The sequence below is a fragment of the Bos mutus genome, chromosome 1, assembly GCF_027580195.1.
Source record: "Bos mutus isolate GX-2022 chromosome 1, NWIPB_WYAK_1.1, whole genome shotgun sequence".
Taxonomy (NCBI): domain Eukaryota; kingdom Metazoa; phylum Chordata; class Mammalia; order Artiodactyla; family Bovidae; genus Bos; species Bos mutus.
In genome coordinates this window covers 129350589-129366468 of record NC_091617.1, presented here as the reverse complement: position 1 = coordinate 129366468, position 15880 = coordinate 129350589, and the positions used below count along the sequence as shown (strand labels likewise).

The 15880-nt window shown below is 37.1% G+C and overlaps 1 protein-coding gene across 1 annotated transcript in view; it reads right to left on the bottom strand.

Annotated features, from left to right (window-relative positions):
* CEP70 (centrosomal protein 70) overlaps positions 1-14553 on the bottom strand; it is a 78910-nt gene extending 64357 nt beyond the window's left edge. The window contains 2 exon segments of the mRNA XM_014482647.2: positions 3904-4028; positions 14451-14553. Coding sequence (XP_014338133.2) covers positions 3904-3918 — 15 coding nt within the window. The 5' untranslated portion in view covers positions 3919-4028; positions 14451-14553.
* Between the last annotated feature and the right edge of the window lie 1327 nt (positions 14554-15880).

The window sequence follows — 15880 nt, the reverse complement described above, 5'->3', positions numbered from 1 at the left end:
TAAATTCATGATGTTAACATCAATAACAGGTTCTTAAGTACAATGATCAATTTTAAAATCAAGTGTGTGAGATACTTTGCATTCTTTTTAAAAGACCTTAAATATCTTATATAGTATAATGTAAGTATATTTGTGAAAAGGTGATTTGAGTAAATTTTCAATTTATTTAAATGCTTGAAAAGTATCTAATGTATTTTATTAGTGAATAGCATGTAAATATTATAATAATGTTAATATTAATAATTTGGAGAATTTTTTCCCCTCCCTCTCTCCTAGAAAATTTTTAAAAGTTCAAATAAAAGTATTACTCTTCACATCCAATGGAGAAGGAAATGGCTACCCACTCCAGGGTTCTTGCCTGGAGAATTCCATGGACAGAGGAGCCAGGCAGGCTACTTTGCAGTCCATGGGGTTGCAAAGAGTCAGGCATGACTGAGCAACTATCACATTCACATTCAAATTCCCCTCAGACATTAAAAAATCTACTAAAATAGATAAGCAACAAGGATACACTGTATAGCAAGAGAATTATAACAATTATCTTGTAATAACTTTTAATGGAGTAAAATCTGTTTTTACTGATTTAGTGATCAGTAAAAACTACTGATTCACTATGTTACACACCTGAAGTTAATACTGTAAATCAACTATACTTCAATTTTTAAAAACCTATCAAGACAAAAACCAAATTGTCCTGATGATTCTTTGATAGGATTATGGCTCAAATACCAAACAAATCTTTCATTTTGACTGCTGACTTCCTTCTATTTCTTTATCCTTTCTGTAACTCTCCCGCCCTGACAATTTTTTTCCCTTATTTTTGTCTTCTGGTCACAAAGATTAAAGAAACAGAACTAAAACTGTTGCTAGAATCTGTTTGGGGAGCCAAAAGCTCTGTGTGGGTATATAAGTGGAAATCTACTGCTGCTGCTAAGTTGCTTAAGTCGTGTCCGAGTCTGTGCGACCCCACAGATGGCAGCCCACTAGGCTCCTCTGTCCCTGGGATTCTCCAGGCAAGAACACTGGAGTGGGTTGCCATTTCATTCTCCAAACCTACTACGACTCATTAAAAAAAAAATGCCCTATAAAAAAAGTCACATATTTTGAATGACCAAACTATACAAATACTGTTGCCTGATAACTTTTTAAAGGTTTTTTTTTTTATTTGATGTGGACCATTTTTAAGTCTTTATTGAATTTGTTTCTATATTGCTTGTTTTATGCTTTGGTTTTTGGCCAAGAGGCATGTAGGATCTTAGCTCCCCGATCACGGATTGAACACACACCTTATGCACTGGGAGGCAGTCTCAACCACTGGACTGCCATGAAAGTCCTGATAACTCTTTTAAGAGAAAGAAAAACATCAGTTCAGTTCAGTTGCTCAGTCGTGTCTGACTCTTTGTGATCCCATGGACTGCCACACCACAGGCAGCCCTATCCATCGCCAATTCCCAGAGTTTACCCAAACTCATGTCCATTGAGTCAGTGACGCCATCCAACCATCTCATCCTCTGTCGTCCGCTTCTCCTCCTGCCCTCAATCGTTCCCAGCATTAGGGTCTTTTCCAGTGACTCAGTTCACATCAGGTGGCCAAAGTATTGGAGTTTCAGCTTCAGTATCAGTCCTTCCAATGAACACCCAGACTGATCTCCTTTAGGATGGACTGTTTTGATCTCCTTGAAGTCTAAGGGACTCTCAAGAGTCTTCTCCAATACCACAGTTCAAAAGCATCAATTCTTTGGCACTCAGCTTTTTTTATAGTCCAACTCTCACATCCATACGTGACTACTGGAAAAACCATAGTGTTGACTAGACGGACCTTTGCTGCCAAAGTAATGTCTCTTCTTTTTAATATGTTTTCCAGGTTGGTCATAACCTTTTCTTCCAAGGAGCAAGCATCTTTTAATTTTATAGCTTCAGTCACCATCTGCAGTGAATTTGGAGCCCCCCAAAAAAGTCTGCCACTGTTCCCCCATCTATTTCCCATGAGGTGATAGGACCAGATGCCATGATCTTCATTTTCTGAATGTTTTAAGCCAACTTTTTCACTCTCCTCTTTCACTTTCAAGAGGCTCTTTAGCTCCTCTTCACTTTATGCCATAAAGGTGGTGTCATCTGCATATCTGAGGTCATTGATATTTCCCCCGGCAATCCTGATTCCAGCCTGTGCTTCATCCAGCCCAGTATTTCACATGATGCATTCTTTGGCATTGCCTTTCTTTGGGACTGGAATGAAAATGACCTTTTCCAGTCCTGTGGCCACTGCTATTTTCCACTGGCATATCGAGTGCAGCACTTTCACAGCATCATCTTGCAGGATTTGAAATAGTTCAACTGGAATTTCATCACCTTCACTAGCTTTGTTCATAGTGATGCTTCCTACGGCCCCCCTGACTTCACACTAGCTCTAGGTGAGTGATCACACCATCCTGATTATCTGGGTCATGAAGACCTTTTTTGTATAGTTCTTCTGTGGATTCTTGCCACTTCTTAATATCTTCTGCTTTTGTTAAATCCATACCATTTCTGTCCTTTATTGTGTCCATCTTTGCAATGTTCCCTTGGTATCTCTTAATTTTCTTGAAGTGATCTCTACTCTTTCCCATTTCACTGTTTTCCTCTATTTCTTTGCAGTGATCACTGAGAAAGGCTTTCTTGTCTCTCCTTGCTATTCTTTGGAACTCTGCATTCAAATGGGTATATCTTTCCTTTTCTCCTTTGCCTTTCGCTTCTCTTCTTTTCACATCCTTCACAGTAAGGCCTCTCTGACAACTATTTTGTCTTTTTGCATTTCTTTTTCTTGGAAATGGTCTTGATCACTGCCTCCTGTACAATGTCATGAACCTCTGTCCATAGTTCTTCAGGCACTCTATCAGACCTAATCCCTTTAGCCTACTTGTCACTTATATTGTTTAATCATAAGGGATATGATTTAGGTCATACCTGAATGGTCTAGTGGTTTTTGCTGCTTTCTTCAATTTAAGTCTGAATTTGGTAATAAGAAATTCACAATCTGAGCCACAATCAGCTCCTAGTCTTGTTTTTGCTGACTGTATAGAGCTTCTCCATCTTTGGCTGCAAAGAATATAATCAATCTGATTTCGGTATTGACCATCTGGTGATGTCCACGTGTAGAGTCTTCTCCTGTGTTGTTGGAAGAGGGTGTTTTCTATGACTAGTGCGTTCTCTTGGCAAAACTCTGTTAGCCTTTGCCCTGCTTCATTCTGTATGCCACAGCCAAACTTGCCTGTTACTCCAGGTATTTCTTGATTTCCTACTTTTGCATTTCAGTACCCTATAATGAAAAGGACATCTTTTTTGGGTGTAGTTTTAGATGGTCTTGTAGGTCTTCATAGAACCATTCAGCTTCTTCAGCATTACTGGTTGGGGCATAGACTTGGATTACTGCGATACTGAATGGTTTGCCTTGGAAACGAACAGAGATCATTCTGTTGTTTTGAGATTACATCCAAGTACTGCATTTGGGGCTCTTTTGTTGACTATGATGGCTACTCCATTTCTTCTAAGGGATTCTTGCCCACAGTAGTAGATATAACGGTCATCTGAGTTAAATTATGTTTGAAGAAAAACATAACTGTTTGCAAATTCCAAAATATTTGAGAATGGCATTTTCCAAGTATAAACTGAAGAAGACCAGTCTAATGAAATATTCATCAAATTAGTATTACGTAAGTAGGAAAAACTGTATAATAAAGCCTCCTTCTGGACACTGATATGTTGTGAAGTCTTAGAATAAGGATACCATTTAATAGTTTTAACCCATCATTTCCGAAAATGCTTTTACTCAAGTAGCCTTTTAAAGTAAGGTTTTTCACATTTGTAGATGTGGTATTCTTTGACGCATACTTTGATAAACACTGGTTTCAAATATTTCAGGTTTACCTGTTTTTCAGTCATGAGTCTTATCTGATGATTTGCTGGACTCCTTGGCTTTAGAGGCTGCTGTAGATACAATTTCTTTTGTAGAGTCAAAAGAAGTTGAGATTGGCAATAAAAAATTGAATTGCCTAAAATAAAAAAAGTGCAATAAGGTGTTAAAGAAAATTATATTTAAAAGAACCCACTACTCTTGGGCAATTTAAGCATTCCTAAGCCAAAACTTCTATGACTTCTAAGAAAGCCGATTTTTATAATTTTAATGTTCTCCTCTAGAAATGAAACATTATGGGGTTTTACACATATATACACAAAGAAAACTATTTGTTTTAACTAGGTAATGTGAAAAGCAAGTGATGCTAATAAACATTTTTTGTAAGCTGCTTCCCAAAAAATGAAAGAATTGTCTGAATTCATTAGTTTAATAATTAATTCACTAGCCTAACTCAAAGGGTAAATTAAATGCCACATTCTTAGGTGGTCTTTATTTCTAAGTAGATCAAAGGCTAGCAACACAACGTATTCTATTTGACTGGCACACACACAAGTTTATATTCAGTCTACCCTCCCATCACGTGCTCTTGTTGTCTAAGACTCTGCCATTCTATAGGAAGAAACTTCCTTGAATTTTTATGGTATCTAACTCTTCCTTTGCAGAGGCACAATCATCACACATATTCATTGGCATCATGGAATCTCACAACATGAGAGAACCTTAGAAAGTGTTTAATCCAACATCTCTAGCTGTCAAAGCTGGCAGGAAAGAGTGCTGGGAGAATTGTACCAATATATCAGATGCTATAACCATGTGAGACAGAGAAGTAAAATGATCCTCCCTGCTGCTAGTTCAGTTTTTCTTGCAAATCACCCTTCTGTCCTTCTACTTCTGCTTCAGATAGTGAAATGCACCAATACTAGTCACCAATAATTCATTTTCAGCTAAACCTAGTAACATGTTGCAAATTCTCCAATTCTGCAATTTTTGCTGCTGACATCAGAGAGTACTCTCTCCCCTTTAAACTCTGGTCTCGAATGCACTATGTTCATCTCTCTCACTTTTATTTAAATAAAGATACTTTTTGAAAGTATCAGCCAACTTCAATGGCTACCACCTTTCAGCTAGTTTTTAAACTTTTCATTAGAGAAATTTAAAAAAATACATACAAGTAGAGAAAGAGTAAAATGAACCCATGTATATTCATTAACCCAAGATCAATAATAACCAACATTCTTCCTTATTTATTTCATTTCTCTACCCACTTATATTTCAGTATTCACCTCCAATAAATGTAGACTCATTTTAACATAACTTCAATACCACTGTCACACCAAATTATATTAATTCCTTACTATCACTTAATATCTAGTCCATGTTCAATTTTCCCCCAAATGTCTTAAATTATTTTTTTTTTTCTCCAAATCAGAATCCAAAGAAGGTTCACATATAGCACTCCTAAATGCATATATGGGGAATTAGAAAGCCACTGCATGTACCCAGAGAAAGGTGTAGGCTAAAAAATACCTCAAGTTTATAGGTCAGGCTGATCCTCAGCACAAAGACAGCCAAAATTTAAAACAAAGAAAAACAAACCCCAGCAAACCATGGCAAAGAAAGAGAATCTTATTTCCATAGATATTACTAGATTCAAATGTCCAGTTTTCAATAAAAAGTAAAGCTTACAAAGAATCTGGAAAGCATGGCTCACTCAAAGGAAAAAAAAAAAAAATCAAACTGTCTCTGAAAAAAAACAACAAAACTTGATGGCACATCTACTGCACAAAGCGTTTAAAACAACCACCTTAAAAAATTCAAAGAACTAAGGGAAGATGTGGAGAAAAAATAAGAAAAAATATATGATCAAAAGTGAAATATCAGTAAAGAGAGAAAACAACAAAACGAAAATCAAACATATTCTGTAATTGAAAAGTATAACTGAAATAAAGAATTTACTAGGGGTATTCAAATGCAGATTTGAACAGGCAAAAGAATGAATCACAGTAAGTGTGAAGGTAAGACAATGGAAATTATCAAGTCTAAAGAATAGGAAAAAAGGAAGACTGAATAAAAGTGAACCTTACCTAAAGGACCTGTGAGACACTGCCGGCTGTGTCAACACACGAATTGTGGGAGTCCCAGAAGGAGAAAAGAGAGGGTGGTAGGGAGAATATGAAATGATGGCTGAAAACTTCCCAAATTTGTTGAAAGACACAAACTCCTAGAAACATAAACTCAGAGACCTACACCAAGAAGTACTGTAGTACTTTTTTTTCAAGCTTTTCAAAGAACAAAGAATCTTGAAAGTAGCAAGGGAGAAGTGACACATCACACACAAGCTAATTACCAGCAGATTTCTTAACAGCAACTTTGGAGAAACTGTCAATCAAGAATCTTATGTTTGGCAAAACTATCCTTCAAAAGTGAGAACAGAATAAAGATATTTCCAGATAAACTAAAGTTTAAGGCATTCCTTACCACTAGACCTGCCCTACAAGCAATGGTAAAGGTAGTCCCACTAGTTGAAATAAAAGGACACAGGACAGTAAATCAAAGCCATATGAAAAACTAAATATCTCAATAAAGGTAAATGGCATGGTAAATACACAGGCAATTATAAAAGCTGCTATTATAACAAAGATGTGTAACTCCACTTTTTGCTTGCTACATGACTTAAGAAACAGGTCGTTTTTTTAAAAAACAATCATTAGTCTAAAGCTAATATTATTATAACTTTGGTTTGTAGTGTCACACATTTTCTACCTAATTTAAGACACTAACTCATTTACTAGAATTTTTGTTTTCAGGCACACATGTATAAAGATGTAACTGCAACATCAACAACTGAAAGAGGTGGGGATAGAGCTGTAAAGAAGTAGAATTTTTATACGTTATTTAAGTGAAACTCTGATAAATTCAAATTAGTGTTATGATTTTATAATGGTAAATGTAAACTTCATGGTTACCACAAAGAAAACAGTGATAGAATATATAGAAAAAGAAAACATTCTGCTACAAAAAAAAATCAACTAAACACAAGAAGACAGTAATACAGGAAATGAGGGGGGGAAAAAAGACATGTTACAAAAAAATAGCAAAATTACAGACAGTAATCCCTTACCTGTCAGTAATCACTCTAAATGTAAAAGGGTCAAACTCTTGACAGACTGGTAGAATGAATTTAAGAAAATATGATCCAACTATGTGCCTAAAACAAGACCCATTTTAGAGCCAGAGACACAAAGAGATTGAAAGTGAAAGAATGGTAAAAGGTATTTCATGAAAATAATTTTTTAAAAAAAGAAAGAAGGAAGGAAAGTCTAGCTATATGAGTACCAGACAAAATAGACTTTATATCAAAAAAGGCTACTAGAGACAAAACAGGACATTACATATTAATAAAAGATTTAATACAGCTAGAATACATAACAATTATAAACACTTGTGCACTTAATAACAGACCACTAACACATGTGAAGTAAAAATTCACAGAATTGAAGGAAGAAATAGTTCTACAATATAGGTGGAGATTTTAACACTCCATTCTCAAGAATACATAGTAATCAGACAAAAGAAAAGTAATGAAACAGACAATGTGACAGAGTAAAACAACCAGATCTAGTAGATTTATAAAGAACACTGGGAATTCCCTGGTAATTCAGTGGTTTAGGACTCCATGCTTCCACTGCAGGGAGCACGGGTTTGATCCTTGGTCATGGAACTAAGATCCCACAAGCTGATCAAAAAGAAAAAAAGAAAAGAAAAGAAACCTGCTCAACAACAACAGAATACAGTCTTCCAAGTACACATGGGACATTATCAGGATAGACTATATGTTAAACCACAAATTAAGTCTCCACAAAGAGGTGAAGTTAGAAATCAAAAAATAAAACAAAAATTCATAAGTTTATGGAAATTAGACAACACATTTGTAAATAACCAATGGATGAAAGAAAAATCACAAGAGAAATTATAAAACTCTTAAGATATTAATGAAAACAACACAATATTTCAAAACTTACAGGACACAGTGAAAGCAATCCTGAAGGGGGAAATTTAAGAGTTATAAAAATTTGCATTAAAAACATGAAAGATCTCAAATTAACAACCCAAGTTTGCAACTTAAGGAACTAGAAAAAGAACAAACTAAACCCAAAGCTAGCAAAAGAAAAAAATAAAGATTAATTAGAGCAGAAACAAAGGAAATAGAGACTAGGAAAGCAATAGAGAAAGTCAATGAAAGACATCTGAAAAGATCAATAAAAAATGACAAATTTTACCTGATAAACAGAAAAAAAGAGAAGACTCAAATTACTAAAATCAGAAATGAAAGTGGGAACATTACTACAAATTATACAGAAAAAAGTATTAAACAATATTATGAACAATTGTATGCCAACAAATTAGATAACCAAAATGAAATGGACAAATTCCTATAGACACAAAACTGAATCACAAAGAAACAGAAAATTGCAGTACATCCGTAACTAGTAATAGAACTGAATCAGTAATCAAACTCTCCCCAAAAGACAAGACATGGACCGAGGGGTATAACTGAGGAATTCTACTAAAACATCTAAATAACTACTAACAATTCTTCTCAAACTATTCCAAAAAATTAGACAAGGGAATACTTCCTAACTCATTCTTGGAAGATAGCATCACCTTAATATTAAAAGGTCAGACAATACAAGAAAAATAGTAATATCCCTTACAAGCATTGATGCAAAATACTAGTAAACCAAAGGCTTCCCAGGTGGCTAAATGGTAAAGAATCTGAGTGCCAATGCAGGAGGCACAGGAGACAAGGATTTGAACAGTGAGTGGGGAAGATTCCCTGGAGGAGGAAATGGCAACCCATTGCAAGTGTTCTTACCTGGAAAAATCCCATGGACAGAGGAGCCTGGAGGGCTATAGTCCATGAGTTCACAAGGGTTGGACACGACTTAAGCGACTGAGCATGCACACACTAGTAAACCAAATTCAGCAGCATAGTAAAAGAATTATACACCATATTCAAGTGGGATTTATACTTGGAATGTAGGAATTAGTTCAACATATGAAAAGAAATCAGTGTATCACATATTACATTAATGGAATGAAGGAAAAGAATATACAATCATCTCAATTGATGCAGAAAAAGCATTTTACAAAATCCAACACATTCTTGTGATAAACACTCAATAACTAGGAATAGCAGGAAACTAATTCAACAAAACAAAAGATCCCCTGGAGGAGGATATGGCAACCCACTCCAGTATTCTTGCCTGGAGAATCCAATGGACAGAGGAGCCTGGGGTCTTCAAGTGTAGGATATGATTGAAGCAAACTAGCACGCACACAACTCAACAAAAGCCATATATGAAAAAGCTACAGCGAACATCATATTCAATGGTAAAAGACTACAAGCTTTCCCTCTAAGATGAGGAACAAGGCAAGGATGTCACATTCACCACTTTTATTCCACATAGAAATGGAAGTTCCCACCAAGCATTTAAGTAAGAAAGAGAAATAAAAGGTATCCAAATTGGAAAAGAAGTCAAATTATCTCTATTTGCACGATACGATTTTATATACCAAAAACCTTAATACACACACACGCACATGCGCACATGCACATACATTAGAATAAATGAATTCAGCAAAGCAGCAGAATATGAAAATCAGCATATAAAAACCATTTGCATTTCTATATACTAACAATGAATAACCTAAAACGGAAAATAAAAGAACTCCATTTACAACGACATCAAAGAATAAAAATAGGAGCAAACTTAACTAAGGAGGTAAAAGTCTTGTACAATGAAAACTATAAAACATTGCTCAAAGAAATTAAAGACATAAGTAAATGGGGTCACATCCAATATTCATGGATCATAAGACTTAATATTAAGACATTGATACTAACCAAAGCAATCTACAGATTCAGTGTAATCCCCATCAATATCCCAATGACATTTTTTTCAGAAATAGAAAACCTATCCTAAAATACATATGGAATCTCAAGGGACCGTGAATAACTTGAATGTAATCACCTGAATGTAATCTTGAAAAAGAAGAAAGAAGCTGGAGGAATAACAAGATGAAGCTGAAGGAGTAACAGCTTCCTGACTTAAAACTCCTTTGCAAAGCTACATAAATCAAAACAGAGTGGTGTTGGCATAGACCATTTGCATAGAATAAAGAGCCCAGATATAATCCCTCACATTTATTGTCAAATGTGAGCACTGAAGATGCTTTTGAACTGTGGTGTTGGAGAAGACTCTTGAGAGTCCCTTGGACTACAAGGAGATCCAACCAGTCAATCCTAAAGGAAATCAACCCTGAATATTCATTGGAATATGATGCTGAAGCTGAAACTCCAATACTTTGGCCACCTGATGGGAATAACTGACTCATTGGAAAAGATCCTGATGCTGGGAAAGAGTGAAGGCAGGAGGAGAAGGGGACAACAGAGGACCAGATGGTTGGATGGCATCACTGACTTGATGGACATGAGTCTGAGTAAACTCCAGGAGTTGGTGATGGACAGGGAAGCCTGGCGTGCTACAGTCCATGGGGTTGCTAAGAGTTGGATATGACTAAGTGACTGAACTGTCAAATGTTTTTCAATAAGAGCGCCAAAAAGCCTTCAAAAGGAGATAGTCAGTCTCTTCCTCTGCTGTGAAAACTGTAAAAAGAATGAAGTTGTACCCTTCAGTTCAGTTCAGTCACTCAGTCGTGTCCGACTCTTTGCGACTCCATGAGCCACAGCACACCAGGCCTCCCTGTCCATCACAAACTCCCAGAGTTCACTCAGACTCAAGTTGTACCCTTGCTGCTGCTACTGCTGCTAAGTCACTTCAGTCCTGTCCAACTCTGCTCGACCCCATAGACAGCAGCTCACCAGGCTCCCCGTCCCTGGGATTCTCCAGGCAAGAACACTGGAGTGGGTTGCCATTTCCTTCTCCAATGCATGAAAGTGAAAAGTGAAAGTGAAGTTGCTCAGTCGTGTCCGACTCTTAGCGACCCCATGGACTGCAGCCATCCAGGCTCCTCTGTCCATGGGATTTTCCAAGCAAGAGTACTGGAGTGGGGTGCCATTGCCTTCTCCCAAGTTGTACCCTTAAGACCACACAAAAATTAACTCAAATGGATCAGAGACCTAAATTTAAGAGCTTAAACTGTAAAAATTTAAAAGAAAACACAGGGTAAAAGCTTTACAATCCTGAATTTGGCAATGATTTCTTAGATATGACATCAAAGGCATAAGCAACAAAAAGTAAAAACAAACAAACTGGACTTTACAAAAATTTAAAATTTTTGTGCATCAAAAGATACTGTCAACAGAGTAAAAAGGCAATCCATGGAATGGGAGAAAATATTCACAAATCATCTATGTGATAAGGAATTAATATCCAGAATATATGGGGCTTCCACGGTGGCCCAGTGGTAAAGAATTTCCCTGCTGATTCAGGAGACACAAGGGACATACGTTTGATCCCTGAGTCGGGAAGATCCCCTGGAGAAGGAAATGGCAACCTACTACAGTATTCTTTCCTAGGAAATCCCATGGACAGAGGAGCCTGGTGGGCTACAGTCCATGGGGTTGCAAGAGTCAGACACAATTAGCAACTAAATATAACAATAAACAATCCAGAATATACAGAGAATTCCGGAAACTTAACAACAAAAAAAATCTGATTAAAAAATGGGCAAGGAACCTGAACAGACATTTCTCTAAAGAAAATATAAAAAAGGCTATAAACACATGAAAATATTTCAACATTACCCATTAGGGAAATGCAAATCAAATTACAATGAGATACCACCTCATACCCATTGCTGCTGCTGCTGCTGCGAAGTCGCTTCAGTCGTGTCCGACTCTGTGCGACCCCATAGACGGCAGCCCACCAGGCTCCCCCGTCCCTGGGATTCTCCAGGCAAGAACACTGGAGTGGGTTGCCATTTCCTTCTCCAATGCATGAAAGTGAAAAGTGAAAGTGAAGTCGCTCAGTCATGCCCAATCCTCAGCAGCCCCATGGACTGCAGCCTTCCAGGCTCCTCTGTCCATGGGATTTTCCAGGTAAGAGTACTGGAGTAGGGTGCCATTGCCTTCTCTGTCATACCCATTAGGATAGCTAAAAGAAACAGAAATAACAGATACTGGTGAGGATGTAGAGAAACTGAAACCCTTGTGCACTGTCAGGAATATAAAATGGTACAGCTGCTATGAAAAATAGCATGGTGGTTCTTCAAAAAATTAAATGTAGAAATGCCATTAGGATTCAGCAATTTGACAAAAGAACTGAAAGCAGGATCTTAAAAAGATACTTGAACATCTATGTTCACAGCAGCATTACTCACAAAATATACCTAAAAGATGGAAGCAACCCAAGTTCCATCAACAGATGAATAGATAAGTAAAATGTGCTATAAACCATACAGTGGAATATTATTCAGCCTTAAGTAGTAGTGTAGTGTTAGCAGCTCAGTGGTGTTCAACTCTTTGTGACCCCATGGACTGTAGCCCGCCAGGCTCCTCTGTCCATGGAATTCTCCACACAAGAATATTGGAGTAAGTAGCTATTTCCTTCTCCAGGGTGTCTTCCTGACCCAGAGATCAAACCTGGGTCTCCTGCATTGCATGTGGATTCTTTACCATCTGAGTCATGAGGAAAGCCCATTCAGCCTGAAACAGGAAGGAAATGTTTACCTAAGTTACAACATGGATGAACCTTAAATATATTAGCTAGTCACAAACAAATGCTGTATGATTCCACTTATATAGAAAGTAGAATGGTGACTGCCAGGGGAATGGTTGAGTTATTTAATGGGTACAGAATTTCAGTTTTACAAATGAAGAGTTCTGTGTGTGTTTACAGAGACAGAGCTAGGATAGTTATATCTACCTGTCTACAGAAAAGCCTAAAACCATGATTGACTCAGGATCCCTAGAATACAGATTATGATCCTTTTGAAAAAAAAGTTTCTTGAAAAAATTATTTCATATTTGGGACAGAATTCATTTAAGATATCAGACAACAAGGAAGTTATTAAAGATAAGTAGTGCTGGACTTCCCTGATGGTCCAGTGGTTAAAACTGTTTCCAATGCTGGGGGCACAGGTTCAATCCCTGGTCAGGAAATAGCCAAAGAAAAAAAAAAAAAGACTAGTAGGGTCATAGCAAAAGGATAGGCTTGAGTAGGCTCCTTCCCACTCAAAGATGACAGCACATTAGCTTTGATAATTAAAATAACTGCAATGAACTGAAACCCATAAAATGTTTAAAATTTATGACTTCATATTGATATTAGGTTTTTTAAAATAATTATCTTCAGAAGATAAGGAACCAATTTTTTCTCAAAAATTGGTAAATAAATGGAACAAATTATTCATGCTGCCTTTCCTAAAGAGATTTTACTGCTACATATTCAACTGAGGGGCTAATATTCTAACTAACAAGTAAAAGAAATGATAAAATTAGAATATCACTATTTTGCAGCCTTCAATGAACAGATACAGGCATCAAGTATCAACAGGTGCTGGAAACACAAAGAGAAACGAGACATTCTGCACCTCCTATGATCCTGCCAAACACCACCTAGAGAATTACCAAAGGAATTGAATCTGCATCTGATTCAGTCTTTGATCCAGCTACAAATGTGTAGGAATTACCCAGGGCAGAAGAACATAATCAACTGTACATGAGTATGCAAATTGCAAAATCCAGACTGTAGGATATATAGGTCAAATGAGACAAGTTCTTCAGATAAGTTATAAGGAAAAGAAAGGAACAGGGGGAAAACCTACAGATTAAGAGATTTTTTTTTAATATAATAATGAGCAAGAGGTACACTTTAATACTGAAGAATACAGATTTAGGAAAAAACTTTTTTTTTTAACACAAGGAGGAAATTACTGTAAAAGTCAGAAGAATGCTACTAATGGGAGTACAGAAGTAGCTGTAATTGGGATAGACCAGTCTTAGCATGGCTAGCATGGTTCTCTACCCTGGCCTAGGAGGTATCATCACTTAATTTGTTAAGGTACACATTCAGTGTGTGTGTTCATTTCTGTTTGATTTCATAATAAAAGTTCACTATTTAATTAAAAAAAAAAACTTTATTAAATAACAATAAAACCAAAAGTAAAGGAAATACTAACCAAAAGAAGGCTGGTATAGCCAGAATAGCAGGGTTTTAAATCATGGCTTCTGCCAGGCAACCAAGAAACCACTAATCTCTGTGCCTCAATTTCCTTATCATAAAATGAGGATAATAAAAGTACTTAGCTCATAGGTTCTTGGGAAGATTAGGAAAGTTAAAATACAAAGGACTAATTGAACAGTGCCTGGCACACAGCAGGATAGAGGTGGTGATGAGAATTGGTGACCAGCTGTGTTATCTTAAATAGTTACTTAGCCTCTCTGGGCTTCCGTTTCCTTTATGGAGCTTCAAATACCTGATAGGATTATGAGGAGGTCAAAAGGAAACATATGTACAGTTTTCCATAATTAGTAGATCCTTTCCATGGTCTCTCAATTCCCAGAGAGAGTTATCTATCACATCAGACATACCTCAGTCATACCACATTCCTCTTGTACTTTTCACCTTGTCATTCACGATGATCTCAATGAAATGATCACTCAGTGAGTCTCATGTCTGAAACTGGATCTTCATCTATGTTTCAAAAAAAATAAGAGATCCAAATCTTACAATGTTCATCTCCTGGTAAGAAAGGTCTTGTGTTATTCCCAGAGCAGGCATCTATGGTACTGGTGGTAACCACTAAACAGAAGCTGGAATCAATGAATTAACTGCTAATGGACATAGATGGTCACCACCAGGTGCCTTCACTGGGGTCTTCTTTCCACTTATCCTTCCTCTCCCAGCTGTGCTAAAACATTTAGCTGGGTGTCCAACTCTATCACTGTCTAGCATCAATTCTGATTCTGGCTTCAAAGGCAGAATAATTCTTATTGTCAGGAGTACTCTCAGACAAAAACCACTGAATACAAAAAGCAAAGGCAGGGAGAACTATCACAATTTCACCTGTGACCAAGCCCTCCTTTTCAGGGGCCCATGCTGTGAAATTAATGTGCCAATGGTTTGCAGCAGTCTTCTCCCCACTACAAACTGTAACAAGACACAGGTCTGGAACTTTGCATCAGAAAAGTTCCCCAGAACTTGGGGAACCAATGCTTCCCCAAAGCCAAAGAAGCTGCAGCTTGCTTTAATCAGTGTCATATCACACCTAAAGTAAGACTATAAGAATAGCAGTTGCAGGGTAGGAGTTCATTTATACACGGCTGGAAAGACACATACAGATAAGCAAAACAAAGTTCTATCTCCTTGCACTGTCCAGGTCCACCAAAATTCCTTTGGTAACTCGCCCTTTATAAGTCTGTGACCCCTATAACATGCACCATACATTAAAATGTATTTATTTTTCACTACTTTCGGGGGGAAAACTGGAAATAAAGCATAGGCAGTAGCTGTTCTTTCTCAAGTCAAGTCACATCAAAATCTGTAATTAGCTTTCTCAAAAGTACATATTTCACTTTACTGCAATAAATGGAACATGAAATGCTCTCAAAGTCTCTATTTAACGTTCCTAAGAAGAACTGAATTTACCGCAAATAAGTAAACGAAATTAGGGCTGGATCTCCTCTAGACCAAATCATTCTGCCCCAGGAGAAGTTACATAAAGAGTCAGAACACTCCTCCAAGCAGAAGCTGCGGCATTCCCTTGTCAGCCACCTCCTCCCCAAGGTGGGGTGGGCAAGGCTCAAGTCTGTTTGGCAAGACCGAAAGTAAAAAACAAAACAAAAACCTCATACAGAAGATTGAAACCAACATGGATAATGCGTGCACAGTGTGTAACCTTATGCTTGCAAAATAAAGCGGCACAAAAACACTTCTGTTTGGCCTGCGTGTTACAAGTCTCTTAGCCTTTAGTTATTTCCAACTCATTGATCTTAATAAAAATCAAATTAGACTCTGCATA